General features: G+C 36.2%; 1 protein-coding gene across 1 annotated transcript; it reads right to left on the bottom strand.

Moving 5' to 3' along the window:
• Window positions 1-4,816: 4,816 nt before the first annotated feature.
• Window positions 4,817-14,868, bottom strand: smim14 (small integral membrane protein 14). The gene is made up of 5 exons (XM_066660995.1): window positions 14,685-14,868; window positions 11,114-11,193; window positions 8,239-8,287; window positions 7,365-7,513; window positions 4,817-6,180 (listed from the first exon to the last, which is right to left on the bottom strand). Exons 2-5 carry the CDS (start codon window positions 11,186-11,188, stop codon window positions 6,142-6,144), a joined length of 312 nt encoding a protein of 103 aa, XP_066517092.1. The 5' UTR covers window positions 11,189-11,193; window positions 14,685-14,868; the 3' UTR covers window positions 4,817-6,141.
• Window positions 14,869-16,728: the final 1,860 nt, after the last annotated feature.

Here is a 16,728-nt window from a genome sequence, read left to right as displayed (position 1 = left end):
TGGGCTTCCAGCTTATAAAACCCATGAAAACAGGATTTTAAAAAAAATAGAATACTGTGGAGAAATCAGCCCAAACTACAAACTAAAAATTTGGATCACATCAAATTAATCAAAATATGGTACTTTCAAAATGATATGTCAATCTTCAATACTTGGTTGGGAATTCCTTTGCTTTAATCAGCCTGTGGCATTGCCTGGGAGTAATGGAAGCCCAGGTTTTCTTGATGCTTGCTGTCAGCTCTTCTTTGTTGTTGGGTCTGGTGGCCCTCATTTTCCTCTTGAGAATACCCCAAAGATTTTCAATGGGGTTTAGGTCTGGTTAGTTGGCTGGCCAGTCAAGCACTGTGATGGCATTGGCATCAAACCAGGTTTTGGTGCTTCTGGCAGCAAGGGCAGGGGCCAGGTCCTGCTGGAAGATGAAATCTGCATCTCCATACAGATCCTCAGCAGAAGGAATCATGAAGTCCTCTAAAACATTCTGGTAGTTGCGGTGACCTTGGATTTAAAAAAGCAGAGTTTGCCAACACCTGCACCAGACATAGCACCCCAAATCATGACTGACTGTGGATATTTCACGCTGGACCTCAAGCAGTTTGGGTTCTGTTCCTCACCCATCTTCCTCCAAACCCTTGGACCTTGATTCCTGAATGAAAGGCACACTTTACTTTCATCGGAAAAGAAAACCTTGGACCACTGGCCAACAGTCCAACCCTTCTCCTTGGCCCAGTTGAGACGCTTCCTATGTTGGCTCAGGTTCAGATGTGGCTTGACCTTAAGAACCCCACAGTTGTAGCCCATCTCCTGGATGTGTCTGAATGTGGTGGTTTTTGAAGCTGTGACTCCTACCTCATTCCACTCTTTCTGGATATCTGCTGGTGCATCTTCTGCCACATTTTGGCCTTCCATTAGACTTTCCATTATATGCTTGGACACAGCACTCTGTGAAAAGCCAGCCTCCTTAACTATGAACTTGGCTTCCGCATCCTATGGAGGGTATCAATGATGGTCTTCTGGCCAGTTGTTATGTCTGCAGTCTTCCCCATATTGAACCGAACTGAGACAATTGAACCAAACTGAAGAAATTTAATGACACCTAGGGGAACCTGTGCAGGTGCTTTAAGTTTAGTAGATGATCAGTGTGTCACACTCAGTTTAAAACATTCATGCCCTGCAAAATTTGGGCTAATTTCTCCACAGTGTTCTAATTTTTTGAAACCCTGTTTTCATGGGTTTTATGAGCTGGAAGCCCAAATTATGTGAAAATAAACAAACAAATACTTGAAATCTTTTAAATTGTGGGACCTGAATCTATAATCTATGAAAGTTTATCTTTTTTAATGGAATTATGGAAATTAATCAACTTTTCCATGAAATTCTAAGTTTTTGGAATTCGTCTGTATTTCCTTTTGGTTGAAATCACTGCATGGGCTCAGAAACATTCCAGAAAACCATTGTCTGTGAACACAGTTCTTGGCTGCATCCACAAATGCAAGTTAAAGCTCACAAATACAAAAACTGTGAAATTCTTATTGAAAATCATGGTACTATATCCCCCAGGTTAATGAGGAGTAAGACCAGCATTGGTGATGGTGTGGAGGTACATTACTGTATATGACGTGGGTGACATCTGTGAAGGCACAGTTCATTCTGAACAATATACAGGTTTTGGAGCCACATGCTACCATCCAGACATCATCTTTTTTTCTGGGCAGGCCTTACATTTTTCAGCCAATACACATTCTGCATGAATTACATAAGCGTGGATCCTTAGTTGGGGTCTAAAATGAGTCCAGACATGTCACACATTGAAAAAACAAGGTTAATTAATCTATAACACTATAAAGAACCCAAACTACACAAACAGCTGCTACAATCCTATAACCTCTAAGAATGTGGAAAACATTTCCCCTTAAGAAATATGGCAACTGGTCTCCTCAGTTCCCACACGTTTACAGTTTTATTAGAGATAGAGGCCCCTGTCCCAGGGGTTTAGATGTAAAGCACTTCATAGACATGGCTTGTAAGTTATTCACTCACTCACACTAGTACTAAAGGTTTTTGTGCCATCTAAGTGTGATGTTTCCAATCAATGTCACTATATTGTTTTCTAACTTTCTTTGTTTTCTTAACGAAAATTTTATTTCAGTCATGGCACTGTACTGACATTTGTTGATATTGTTTTTCTATATCTACATGTGCTCAGTCACTTATTCAAACTACACATTTTAAAGGCTGCAAAAACACTACACCTTAATCAAAACGTTATGATATTTTTACTAAATTTTCCATGCGTTCTATTGTTTGCCAGTTCACTTAATAGCCACTATATATGTTTCTCCCTGTCATACAGTGCTACCTGGCTAATGAAGTAAATGACCTCCCTTAAGTAGCAGATGGCAAGGGCATTACTAAGGACTGAACCCACAAATGTATGTTGATTGGACCAATGCTTACACTGTTGCAGTTGGGAGCCAAGTATTTGGTATTTTAACTGGTATGATATGTTGAACTGTACTTGCGTAGTTTGTCCATGAGCACAAAGGAAAAAATATAGTCTCAATTTTATTTCAGATTACAACTGATGAAAGACACACATACACATTTAAGAGTACAAGGTAGATAGATTTATTTTTATTTGCAGTAACCAAAAGTGCATAGTGGAAGTCCCTTCTCTTAAAGCCAGAAAACACAGACCAAATCAAACACCAGCATTCAAATTTTAAAAGGTCATTCTTACAACATTCAGAAAACAGAACTGATTAGCCAAATGTATCCTGGGGTTGGTCTCAGAATATTCGAAACCTAACCATGGTTAACGGTTAACGGTCTCTTTATATAAATATTTAGACATCAAAGCCATTATTAAGCCTTGTACGCATGCACATGAAAACATGAAATGTATTATGAACAATCAATTAAAATTAATCAGTAGGTAAGGGCTTATTAAAAAATATAATAATAAATCTTGCATTAATATGTAAAAGGTTAAACATCAAAATCAGAAAAAGCAACGGCCACTGTGTCACTGCATTAATATTGCCATTATTGTCTTAAGATCTGTTTTTTTGAGCCACAAATAATAAATCGCAAAAGTGCAAGGACACTTGTCTTTGATGTGGAGCACTGAATAGCACCCTCTTGTGGAGCCATTCCTAACAATGACTGAGTGAGATGCATAATGTCTAAGGTGAGCATCATTTTAGGCTGTCCTGGACTGATGAGAAGCTGGTCAACAGAGTTTGATTACATTAATTCCTGAGTCGGGGCAATTCCAGCCTAAAACTGGAATTATTTATTTATTTTTGTCATACTATGTAACAGCAGAATTATCTGTCAATCTTTTTTCTGTCATTACAACAAAGAGCAAACATAACAAAAATACAACCAGATAAACCTGACCTCAAGATTCCTCTCAAAAGAGTTAATCGTCAGAAGTGGATCGTCATAGCCTTTTAAACTAAGAACAGTTTACTATAGCACTGTGGCAGGAAGCAAATGAATCTTAATTGCCCTTTTAAAGTATCCCGGAGCAGGTTAAGTGTGTGTCACTAGTGACACATGAAAACTAGTGTTAGATTAAACTGGTAATGCCCTACTGCACAACACTGATCTGAGAATAAATAAATGGAGGAAAAGCAAACAAGTATTGGGCATCCGTGAATTTTTTATTTTTTTTTGTCTGTTGGTGTTTGTCTGGTCCACACACCCTAGCCTTTAGAGCACTTTAGTGACTTAAAACAGTGTGTATACACAGTACACTGTGCCTGGAGAAGAATGACTTACAATTATATGACTTGAAAGGCACTCCATTCCTGAAAGAAAATGTTTAAATTTGTATGATTATCACCACTGAACCAGAATATGTGCACCAAACATCAGGCAACAGCAGGTAGTTGGTCTTCACACCTTACCATCCTAGAAGATATTTATATATTTAAACCAAAGCTTAAATAAAAAAATATTTAAATTTAACCTGGCCTAACTAAACACAGGAAATCAAACCAGATTCTGACATCAATCACTGTAAATTACAGGCTATCCCTCATCTCAATACATGCTACAGATGAGATATGCTGCATACACATTCAAATACATAGCCTATGTTAGTCTGATGTAAAAATCTAAAAAAGAAAGCTGAAAAATACAATCATAAATATTTGGTATTAAATCATAAGTAGTATAATGATTCTGTGGCTAGTAATTTAAAATGTAAAAATATCCTCTCAGAATTGGCTAAAAAAAAAATATATATATATATATATATATATATATATATATATATATATATATATATATATATATGGCCTGCAGACATGTTGTAACGTGAGATTGAACATGTTTTACAGAATGTTGGAAAAATCCCTGGATGAGTTAAAAATCTTTTTCTGAGTGAACACTGCTAGCTATTAGCCAGATTTGTAATGCTTCTGCAATCACATAATTTGTACAAGCAGGTTACATATATGGATGGAGAACTGACATGCTAAATGACAGAGGACATGCTGTAAAATAATGAGGAGGTGTATGAAGCGGGGGAAGGGGAAAAAAAAAAAAAGCACCAATCCTGAGATAGCCCTTAATTATTTAGAAAATTCTTGGCAAAGGATATTGTTTTATATCTTGTAATTATAAATTATCTTATAGGTGTTATACTTACAATTATAGTCTATAGTATAGGTTTTGAAATTTCTTTCTAAAAATATTATAGGATTATTCACCTAAGAAAATAACAGAATTATTTTTATTGTGAAAAATAATGCAGATCATTTTGTACATTTTGAGAAATAATGCGAATAATATTATTCATTAAGATCTGTCAATTTGAAGAATCAATTGTGGGAAAAAAAAAGACCCGATTAGAATTAAGAATGGACAAAAAAAAAAAAAAAAAAAAAAAATGCAACAACATCCAACCTACCCATTTATTTATTTTTATTTTCCTAAGGATCACACTAAATTAACTGCAGTAGGTGTGGTAGATACTGTAGTGCATTTGCTGACTAATCAAGAAGTAATAACATTAATAACATGCTAATGAATACAATTTAAACAGCCTGCATCATATTCAGTATTTTTCATAACGAACTAATTCATTTTTTGAGTAATTAAACTGTGAAAATTCCAGAATTTTGAATCCCAGCTCTAAATGAAATATACAAATTATTGGGATATATTGACCAGATTCAAGAAAATTTCACTTGCCAAATAAATGTGCTACCTAGACAGAATTGGAATGACTAATATGTATTACAAATGCATTATGTATTACTTATATGTATTGTGCACAAATATAAAAATACCACAACCATTCACTGGAAGCCACCAATCATGGAAACAGCCCAAAGTCCCACAAGCCAATTCAGAATTACACATTTCTGATGCTAGAATTCACTACAAAACTCACATCATGATGTGTGTTAATATATTGCTCAATTCTAGTCATGTAAACCATTCAGTCATTCATTGTCTGTAACCGCTTAACCAATTCAGGGTTGCTGTAGGTCCAAAACCGACCCTGAATCACTGGGCACACACCCTGGAGGGGGCGCCACTCCAGCCATGTAAATCCTTCTGAGAAAATCAAATTTTCCTTAGAGTACTGTATGGCACTACAGCCAAAGCCCATGCTCTGAATTCATACATTACACCAGAAATGTGAAGTATGACATGCCCATTACAGAATGTTCCATTCCACCCTGCACAAGTGAGTAACATTTTTAACTGCATTTAAGGAACACAAACGCACTCCAAGACACGATCCCATCAGTAACACACTAAATCACAATTAATCATACACTTCCTCCATTTTTTATAGGATCGTTCATTGTGTTCTTCAAACAGCATTCATATATTGTTCAATTTAATGCTTTAGAAAACTCCAGATCCAGTCAAAACTTACAAGACCTGTTAAGAACTAGTCAATTATGTTCACCCAGTACCACTTCAAAATCCATGTGAAAAAAATGAAACAGCCAAGAGGAATTTTTAAAAGATGAAATCATCATATATCACCAGTAAACAATATTAGGTGAAAAAGGTAACTGATCAAAAGAAGTCCCGGTCAAAAGCTAAGATCAGAGGTCAGCAGTCAAAGGTCAATGTTTTTGGTCATAGGTAGAACTCGAGAGTCCTATCTGGTCATTAGTCCACTGGAGGTGCTGGAGGGTCTCTGCCATGATTCTATGAAGAAAAAGAAACAAGAAGATAAAACCCATATTTAAAGTAATAAATAAATATAAAAGTGGCATTTCTAGACTACTTGTTGTACTGGGGGGCACAGTGAGTTTAGAGGGGCACATTGGTACCTCTCTGCTTGCCAGGGGCACAAATGTGTATCGCCTGTTCTGCACTAAACTTTTAGTTTAAGTTAAAGTTAAAGTTAAAGATAACTAAAGTTGCCAATGCTCTGCCATGAATGAAAAATGGAAAACAACACGAACATTTTTTGGTATTCATTTTATGTGAACTTTTTGTACAAATAAAAACAGAAACAGTATAAATCTCAGTTTTGCAACACGGGCTAAACTTGCATCCAAATTCTTCCTTTAACATACATGGGTTTCACAGAAAATATGAGGGAAATATATCATTAGTGAGGCCTCAGCAGTTTCTAATGTGTTTCGAATATGTTGTTGAATATATTGTCTAGAACTGAAAAATTCATAACAGCCTTTAAAATAAATATACACATGAGATATTTATGTTGGGTGGTGTTAAATGCTCTTAATATTAACATTTTGTGAACAGAGAATATCAGCCTGCTTTAGTGGTGTATTATGTATTTTTGGTAGGTTATATGGTAAAGTGGCTGTAACAAAAAAAATTGTTATGAGCTGTCAGTACTTCGTCTGTGGTGTAGCTGACTTATCTTCAATTTTTACAGATGTGCATCAATTTGTGAAGAAAAACTGTATCTGACTAAAAGTGTTGTGGTTTGTGATTTTCAATGTTTGGAGTTCTCTTGCCTAGCATATTGGACCGAGACCGTTTGTTTTTTACTCATTTACAGACACTGGGGCTTTGTAAACACATTAGACTGGGTTCGAGCGCAGTCTAAATTTTGAATTTTATAAAAATATTTTTTGATTACGATTATGAACGTTGCCTGTAAAAGAATGGTTTTGAAACAAAAGTAAGGTTGTATTTTAGGCAGCTATTTTATTGGATTTAAGGTATGCTTTTAATTACAAAGGAAATAAATTAGCAGTATGCTAATTTAAAACGCATCAAAAATAAAATGCGTCAAAGACAAAAAAAAAAAAAGAAGAAATATATCACTTTAACCAGTCAAGCCAGCACTAAAATGTATGTCTACGGATTAAAAAGAAAAACATATTTTAATTTTTCTCATAAGCTTTACTTACAGTCGGGGGACCAGTGGGCTTGTTGGAGGTCCGGGGTCCCCTCAGACTGGCGGGGCGCAGTAAAAAGAGCATAAAAGCCAGCACCACCCAGGCAACAATAATCATCGGTAGAGTCAGATCTCCCTCAGTTGATAAACTTGGTCCTGGCACTGCACACACAAATACAATATAAATAGAGTCTGTTGTGCTATGTGTAGATGATTTGAACTTTGAATATGATGCAAAAAAATTGGGACAGGGACATGTTTACCACTGTGCTGCATTACCTCCTCTTATAATAACATTCTGTAAATGATAGGAACTCTTTTATGAAATAGGATTTCAGCTGCTCAAATGTTTGGGGTCCCATTTCTCATATTTTCATTTCATAATCTTCATTTTCATTTCAAAACCAGTTCACATCTAAACTTGTGAAAACACAGGCCAGTTAATTGGAGAGCACCAAGGATCCAAGAAAAAGGAACAGAACTGTTCCTTTGGTGAAAAACCGGGTTCATCGTCTTTTCTTTTTAACAACACTCTGTAAGAGTGTGAGAACCGAGGAGACCAGTTGTTGCAGTTTTAAAAGTGAATCATTTTGATTGTACTATTTTCAATTAACTATAGGTTATAAATTATTTGCACACCATTGCTTTCATTTGTAAATTATATTATGATTTCAATTACATATTAATATGATAGCATTACTGTACACTGTATAGGGCCATTATTAATATTGTATAGGACTGCTAACACTAAACATGTAATGTCACGTTTAAATGTCATGAGTGAGTGTCCATGTGAATGAACAAATAAGAGAACACAGCTCTATTAAAAGACCTTTTGGTATCAGTCTCTGTTTAAAAAAAATGTTTAAAAAAATGATTAAACTTACGTTCCTGAAGGCACTCAGTGTCTGTGCAGTAGGATTGGGACTGCCTCAGCTTGGGAAAGACAAAAAACAAAAAAATTAGCAGCTAGATAGATAAAATATATTTAATCATTCTGAGAAACATTGCAGTGAATTTCTTACAATTTTGCCAAACAATTATACATATAAAAATGTGATGATCAACAAACATTTTGTTTCAATTCAGCTGCTTTTGAAATGTGGAAAAATCAAAAGGTTTTTTAAACATAAAACAGCTCTTCACTAAAAATGTAAGTATGCATTATAATCCTAAGCTTCATTTTCATCAGCAGGTTTGGCCTAAATCATTACAAGCAAACTTTACTCCAAAAGGTGCTTTAAACAGCCAAAATGTTTTAGTATTGTGTCATGTTACCACATCAAGGGAGTATTTTATGTGGGATTATGTTATTCCCAAGGCAGCATTTTCACAATTACTATCACTAATGAGATCATTTACCTAAAACTATTTTACTTGGTATATATCTGATGATTTTAATATTATTGACTATAATAAAGAATAATTAAAAACCTTTTTTGTAAAATGCATTAAAAAATAGAAATAAGAAATTTAATTGAATTTGACACAGAAAGCAAGCTTCCAACATTTGTAAATAAAGGTGGGTTGTCGCTCACCACTTTGAGCCAGATTACATGAGAGAAGTGTCATTCTCTCACCATTCAAAGAGAATGTCTCTCAACACAAACTGCACTAAATTAAAGTCTTTCACCATTTACCAGATGTAATATTGAAAAAAGTTCAGGAAAGCCACAAGGTAAGGCCAGAAGCCACACTGGAATGTGGATGACTTTCAACCCCTTAGATGAGAAACCATCATGCTAGTGTGATAAATATAACCATATGGGCTCTGGATTACTTCAAAAAACCATTGCCGACATGGGCATCTGCTTCAACAAGATTGAACCATTTACAATATATAATATTTTGAAAAGATACAAGAAATCTGCAGATTTCTGTTGTATCAAAAAAATCTGCTGTATCAAAAAATAAAAACCGAAACTCCATTACATAAGGGGAAAGCCATATTTCAATTCTATGCAGAAACACTGTCAAGGTCTCTTGACCCAAACTAAACTGTGTTCCAAAAGACAGCGGAAATATATGCTTTTTTCATAAGTCCAGGTTTCAGCTTGTTTTGGGGATAAACACAAATCAGATTCTCTGTGCCAAAGATAAAAGCGATTATCTAGACTGTGATCGGTGAAAAGGTAAGAATTAAAGATAGAATATAAATCGCCCCAAAAATCTGTTGTTTTTTTTTTTAAAACACACCCCCACAATCCAGAGGCATGCAGCCGTGGGAGCCCACCTCAATGAAGGATTAATCATTACACTGCTGAAGCTGAACTTTATTCTCCTTGGCTTATGTAAACTGTAGTGCTAAGCCATAGCATTCAGAAACATAAAAGGCTTCTTTTATCAAATAATTGCATTCATAAAGAGGCCTTTAACAAGATAAAAATGCTCCTGTATTGACCAAATCAAAAGGTTTATGGTACAGGCAATTTAACAGCTCCCTCTACTGGATAAAATCCCAGCAAATAAATACAGAAATGATCTGCCTTTCCAGTGCCATACACCACACCTCTTCATACCTATAAGCTAACTACAAGTTCCTGTGCTATAAGGATGTTACACACCCATAAGTTTCCCTGTAGCTACAATAACAACCAACACTGCCAGGCTACAATGCAAACACTTTTCTTGATGCAATTCTCCTGTGCAGTCTACTAAAGATGGCTCAGTTTAACCAGTAATAGGCAGACATTTTGAGTGCAAAATTAAATAATCAGATTTACATTTTGTTCCCTTTAACCCTGATGTACTCAGAGTACACTAACATGCATGCCACCGATGCAAGACATGACTCAACATAACAAAATCTCTTGGTTCCAGGCTTCGGCAGATCACAAAAAACTGACTGTGTTGATATTTTATTTCACAGTTTGTGTACTGGTAGGAGAGCGAGATCACGTATGATAATGTGTGCATTAATGCACTGAAAAAAAATGTTTTATATGATGATGTCCACTTTAGATGGAAAGAACACAAAGGTTTGCTTTGTGAGAACATTTTTACATTTCTGTAAACCTACCTCCAGTTTACTTTGGGATGAATAAAGTGTTATCTTGTCTAATTTCTAACTGGGTTTTTATTATTTCTGTGATTCCCCTAACCAACTTATGGCATTTAAATCAGTCAATATATTTTACACTCTACCCTTTTTTTAATTTCCATATTTTCATGTGTGTATTCATGTTGGAAAAATGGAAAGGACAGCAATAAACTACTACTATCGATGCTACTACTACCAGTACTACTAATACTACTACTACTACTACTACTACCCAAATAAGACCTGCTGTGTGGTGGTCTGATTCATTGAAGGACAACATGAAAAGAGACAAATAAATTACGTATGGCAACCTACATGCTACATAATTATTATATTATATTATAATAGTAAACTTACAAACAGCACCTACTGGGTAAGTGGAGCTAACAGAATGGACAATGGTTGTAGAAACAAGGAGGTGGCTTTCATATAATGGCTGGTCAATGTAAGTAAAATACCTCTGCACACATTGCCATACTTTGCTGAGAGGGAAGAACTACTGAGGGATATCTAGTATCAGTGTTTTGTCTAGGTAATAAAAAAATAAAACATGAAAACTGGAGTGTCAGGTATCACACCTCACAAGAACAAAAACAGAACAGGAAGTGACTGTACACAACTGAAAGCTAAGTTTTATCTCATCACACAAGGCTCAGAAGAAGTGGTATGCAGAAAGAGAGAAAGAGAAAGGGAGAAAGAGAAAGGGAGAGACAAAGGCTCACCAGGTTAATGAGCCTCCGCATTGCATGTTCATGAGAGCAGATACACTCACAGGGGTCAAACCCTCCTTCTGCCATCCCTCCTGGAAACACATGTTTAAAAGAAACCTCATTAAAATTAATAATAATTAGGCATTAGATGAAATGAAAGCAGAAATCAAAGACATTTACATCATTTTTCAAAAGAAAATCCACAGGCAACATGGATACTAGGTAAAATATAAAACATGTATGAAATATGTTGTCTTTCATGAGAAAGACTGGATCTAGAACAAGGATTTTAGGTGTTTCACTCTCTAATGGTGAAAAATATCATAAAGAAAAAAAATTTAGGAAGTCGCTGCAATCACTGTACATAAAGGGTGCTGTCAAATAGGACAACAGAATGTCCATGACTTTAACCCTCACGGTAGCACCACATTCTGTTAATTTTCCATTGTCTTGAAGATTTACTTAACTGCCAAAAGCAAAAAGAAATGATGTCCAATGTTTTCTCTCAACAAATTTATGTTATTTTGTAAATATAAACACATTTAGCATTTGATGCCTGCAACACACGCCAAATAAAGTTGAGACAGAGGGATGTTTACCACTGCGCTACACCACCTTTCTTTTTAAATACACTGTTTAGGAACAGTGATACTAAACTGCAAAATGAGGATTCTAATTGTTAATGTTTTTCAAGTGGAAATTTTGCCCATTCTGACTTGATACAAGACTTCAGTTGCTCAGCTTTCTGTAGATGCCACTACTAGATTATGGAGAGAGTTTAGTCTCAAAAATACTGTACAAATGTGTAAATGTTATTCCACAAATTAAACACAAGTCACAAATATGTTTCACTATACACAAATGAATACATCCCAATCTGTGTCTCACAGTCTGCATTTTGTACAAATACAGTTACACATAAATGCATGCTTTAGTTTTAGAGTTTTCATGTTTTAGTTTTAGAGTTAGCTGTCTATCATTTACTGCTGCAGCCAATGGAATCACAGTCCCGCCTAGAGGGGGTTGTTTTGCTGCGGACCTGACAGCAACAGGTCAGTCCTGAGACACTGGGGAAAACAACAGTAGCGGCGGGTCGTTCGCCTGCTGGCCACATTTGTGGATCAGGATGCATTTGTATTTGGATCGGGTGAAATGCGGAAGGAAAGTCTCAAAATCCAAAAACCCACGAGAGGAAATGAACAAATGCACGTCACGGAAAAGACGTGACTGACTTGATCCACAAACGCAGATTCAATAATTTACAAATAAATGTTAAACAAATGTATTTATTTTCGCATAAAATTGTGATATATCTATGAAAAGCAAAAACATGTATTTATGAATGTAACTGTATTTGTACAAATTGCAGACTGTGAGACACAGATTGGGATGTATTCATTTGTGAATAGTGAAACATATTTGTGACTTGTGTTGAATTTGTGGATTAACATTTACGCATTTGTAAAGTATTTTGAGACTAATCTCTCTCCATACTAGATTATCTTGCTCATGATGCACCATAGGAGACAGATCTGAACTGCAGAATGATACACACCCTGTCTATGAAGCCATGTTGTTGTACCCTCTACAAAATGAGGCACTGTCTTTCACATCATTCGTTCATTCGTTGTTTGTAACTGCTCATCCAGTTCAGGGTTGTGTTGGGTCTGAAGCCTACCCGGAATCACTGGGAGCAAGGCAGGAACACACCCAGGAGGGGGCGCCAGTCCTCCGCAGGGCAACACACACTCATACATTCATTAACATCTATGAACACTTTTGAATTTTTTTTAATCAAATTTCTAGAACTGTAACATAACATGAAAAATTGTGTTTCATCTTTTATTTCAAATGGGACTTTTCTTACCATATTTAAGCATGTCAGTCTAAATCTATTAGTAGTAATTCTGCCGAATTCTTAAAAGTGGCCTGAACAGTTCCATGGTTGAAATTGTCCATAGTCATAGAGGGTGATTTTATGTGAAATGGTTGATTACAGAGAAACAAACTGACTTTCATTTTCTTTACGGTGAGGGTGCTAGGAAACAAAGGACACTATATTACACACTATATTCACAAAAGTATTAGTATGCACCTCCTAATCATTGAATTCAGATGTTTTGTTCAGTCTCATTGCCACAGGGGTATACAATAAAGCACCTAGCCATACAAACATTTGTAAAGGAATGAGTCACTGAATCTGAGCATGATACTATACTGTAACAGTATACCACCATTGCAATAAGTGAGTATAACGAGTTGAGTTTGGCAAATGCTATGAGAACTTAACCTGCCTGACTGCATTGTGCCACCTGTAAAGTTTGTTGGAGGAGAGATAAGGTATTAGGGTGGTTTAGCAAGGGGTGTCCTAGGCCCTTAGTTCCAATGAATGCAAAACTTAATGCTTCACTAAACCAAGACATTTTGGACTAGTATATGCATTTGTAACAACAATCTGGGGATGGCCCTTTTCTATTCCAGCATAACTGTGCACAAAGCAAAACCCATAAAGGCATGCTTAGCTGAATCTGATGTGGAAAACTTGATTGTCCCCATACAGAACCCTGCCTTCAACTCCATCTAAGACCTTTTAGATTAACTAAAATGGAGATTGTGAGCCAGGCCCTTCCTCAACATCAGTGTTTGACACCACACTTCTGGAAGCAAGGGCAAAAATCCTGTAGAATCCTTCTTTAAGAGTGGAAGCTCTTAAAGCTGCAAAGGAAAGACCAGCTCTATGCCTATGGATTTTGAATGGGATTTTGAGTCATAAAAGCTCCTGGAGGTGTCATGTGTATGTGTCCCAATACATTTGCTCATACAGCATATATGTAAATGGCCTTTTCTATTTCAAAACCAGTGAACCATTGAGTTTTCATATTTACTATTAATAGTGATATATTATAGTAGTGGTAAAAGAGTTTTCCCGCCTTGCACCCAGTGATTCCGGGTAGGCTCGGGACCCTGAACAGGACAAGTGGTTACAGACAATGAATAAATGAATGATAAAAGAGTTTTCTTTTCCAATTAAATTTACTTCTTGGTCAAGTATAGATTGCAAGAAATATTTTAAGGCAAAATCTCATTTCCAAACCATCATAGAACATGTCCACATATCTATAAACATCTCTTTTAAAACGTTTAATAGCAATAAACTTATTAGGTTTCTGTCACATTTTTACCTTTCTGACTCTTTAACCAGGGAACTCAATATATTACCTCATTAAATAACCTGGACTCATTAAATTAGATATTTTACATCAGACTAAACACGGAATACAACTTGTGCAGAAATGTAGAATTAATGGGTGGACTTCCTCTTTAACTCTAGGATGTTATCACTAACGGACTCACAGCTGGTGATCAAGAGATTACACAATGGTACAGACGTAGTCCTTTTGATAGAATATTGATAGAAGTCAGAGATTGTAAGTACTAGTTCAGACGTTTTCAAATATTCACTAGCAGTAAAGCAGCTAAATAAAATTTCAACATGCCCCATATAGAAATAATACTGTGTGAAGAAACACGGAGACAAACTCAAACCCTAGAGCAGGATGTAAATAAACTCTGAGCGACTTACCTCACTGAAAGCACTTCAAACGAACACTTTAAAGCGTTCACGTCTGGGTTCGTGGCTGTACGTAGTTTCGGAAACAACCCTCGCACTCCCTTTCCTACTTCGCCGTTGTGTTTGTGTTTTTTGGCACAGTGCCGAGGCTCCGGCTGCTGACCCGCCTGTGTTTTGATTTGGTCTCCGGTTTTGATATGCATGAGGAAAGGAATGCGATCACGAGAAACCACGTTTAATCACGCGAGACCTTCACGTCCTTTTCGGACGTGAACACGTCTTCTCCCTATGAATTTCAAAACAATTTCAAAAGTTTGAGTACGCACTGAAACATATATAAATATTCTGAGAATAAAGTCAGAATATTTTGCTGCATGTATAATGAGGCAGGCACAGCCCTTTGCAGTGTAACTGAGGAATACATTGTATTTTATTTAAGTCATAAAATCGTATAGATTTCAGAAATAAATACTCATTCCTAGGGCACATCAGGACCAGATGTGCTATTATTATTTAAACGCTAAATCGGTTGTGTAAGAAACCGTTTATTCAGAAGAGGGCTTGTAGTTTCACAGGATACAAGTCAGAGGCTGCACTGGCGGGTTTAGTCGTCATGTCATGTGGATGCCACTTTTTTTCCCTTAATTTTTCAGACATTTTTTTCTCAGAATTCTGACTTTATTTTCAGGATATTCTTTTTCAGTTCTGTGGCTTAAAATTATAGAATTACAGAGCTTGGCATGCACTATATTGTTATTATCCCTTGTGTTTCTTTTTATAACTTCTTGGTGGTCCAAGCTCTTTTTAAGGATGTTTTATTCTGCTTCTTATTATTAATTCTTTTTTTCACTCTTCCTTAATACAAATCACACAGAACAAACCAGGCCTACATACATAAATTTAACTGGTAGTAGTCCCTCGCAGTACTCAGGTGAACAAAATCATCATTCATTCATTCATTCATTGTCTGAAACCACTTATCCAGTTCAGGGTCACAGGGGGTCTGGAGCCTACCCGGAGTCACTGTGAGCAATGCAGGAACACACCCTGGAGGGGGCGCCAGTCCTTCACAGGGCGACACACACACTCACACATTCACTCACACCTATGGACACTTTTGAGTCACCAATCCACCTACCAACATGTGTTTGTGGACCGTGGGAGGGGCACAGAGCACCTGGAGGAAACCCAGATGGACACAGGGAGAACACACCAAAGTCCTCACAGGCAGTCACCCTTGAACAAAATCAGCCTAGTCAGATTAAAGGGAGTGCTACAGCACAGATAAATGCAATTACCCCATATGCGCTGCCCCATAAGGCAGAGATTACATTTTATTCCAGCTCCACCCACTTTGATTTTTTTGCTAACTTGCATAAAATGAAAATCTATTTTGGGAGATTGTTCTCTAGATTGTTCTCATGGTTGATAAAATTAAAAATTAAAAAATCAATCAAAAGTTGTGTATCACTTTTTATTGCTGATGTTGAAAAGCAGATTTACATACGTCCAGTAGCAGTAACAGTAGAAAATAGAACAATAACGTGAAACAAAACGAAATTTCAGGTGAACAAGCCAGACAACAGTGGCAAGGAGAAACTCTCTCAAAGCTGGAGGAAGAAACTGTAGGCTTTATTACAAACACATATGCTGCCATTAAGGTAATGTATTTTTCTGAAAAATGTTAATGTATTTTATACTTTGACTAAATGAGTTCATATATGAGTATATATCTATAATTTGTCTATATGAGTTGAAGTTTTACCGGTATATTTTGAAATTTTGAAGACCCCCTTAAGTGAAAATCAAGTTTTCAAACCTTTTAACATTTTCACATTGTGTTTTTATATGTTGAAAGGCATATCATGAGGAAAATAACCAGTCAATGCCATGACTGAGACTATTGTGAAACTGCAGAGTAGAGATATAGGGACTAATTTCATATTCATAGATCTGCAAACTGAATAAATACAAAAATGTACAGTTGCAACTAATCCTCTTTTCGAAATAATATTCAAATGTATAATTCTGATGAACATAATTGAGTTGGGGATTA

This window comes from Hoplias malabaricus, chromosome 2, assembly GCF_029633855.1.
Source record: "Hoplias malabaricus isolate fHopMal1 chromosome 2, fHopMal1.hap1, whole genome shotgun sequence".
NCBI classification, from domain to species: Eukaryota; Metazoa; Chordata; class Actinopteri; order Characiformes; family Erythrinidae; genus Hoplias; species Hoplias malabaricus.
The sequence above is the reverse complement of the archived record's forward strand: the minus strand, read 5'-3'. Positions and strand labels throughout refer to the sequence as shown.

Bases quoted from the DNA above. Each gene is read 5' to 3' on its own strand.
- smim14 (XM_066660995.1), bottom strand. From the start codon at position 11,188: ATGGCAGAAGGAGGGTTTGACCCCTGTGAGTGTATCTGCTCTCATGAA. The intron at 8,288-11,113 runs GTGAGCCTTTGT...GTCTTTCCCAAG, and splicing joins TGCGGAGGCTCATTAACCTG to CTGAGGCAGTCCCAATCCTA. The intron at 6,181-7,364 runs GTAAGTAAAGCT...TTTTCTTCATAG, and splicing joins AGCCCACTGGTCCCCCGACT to AATCATGGCAGAGACCCTCC.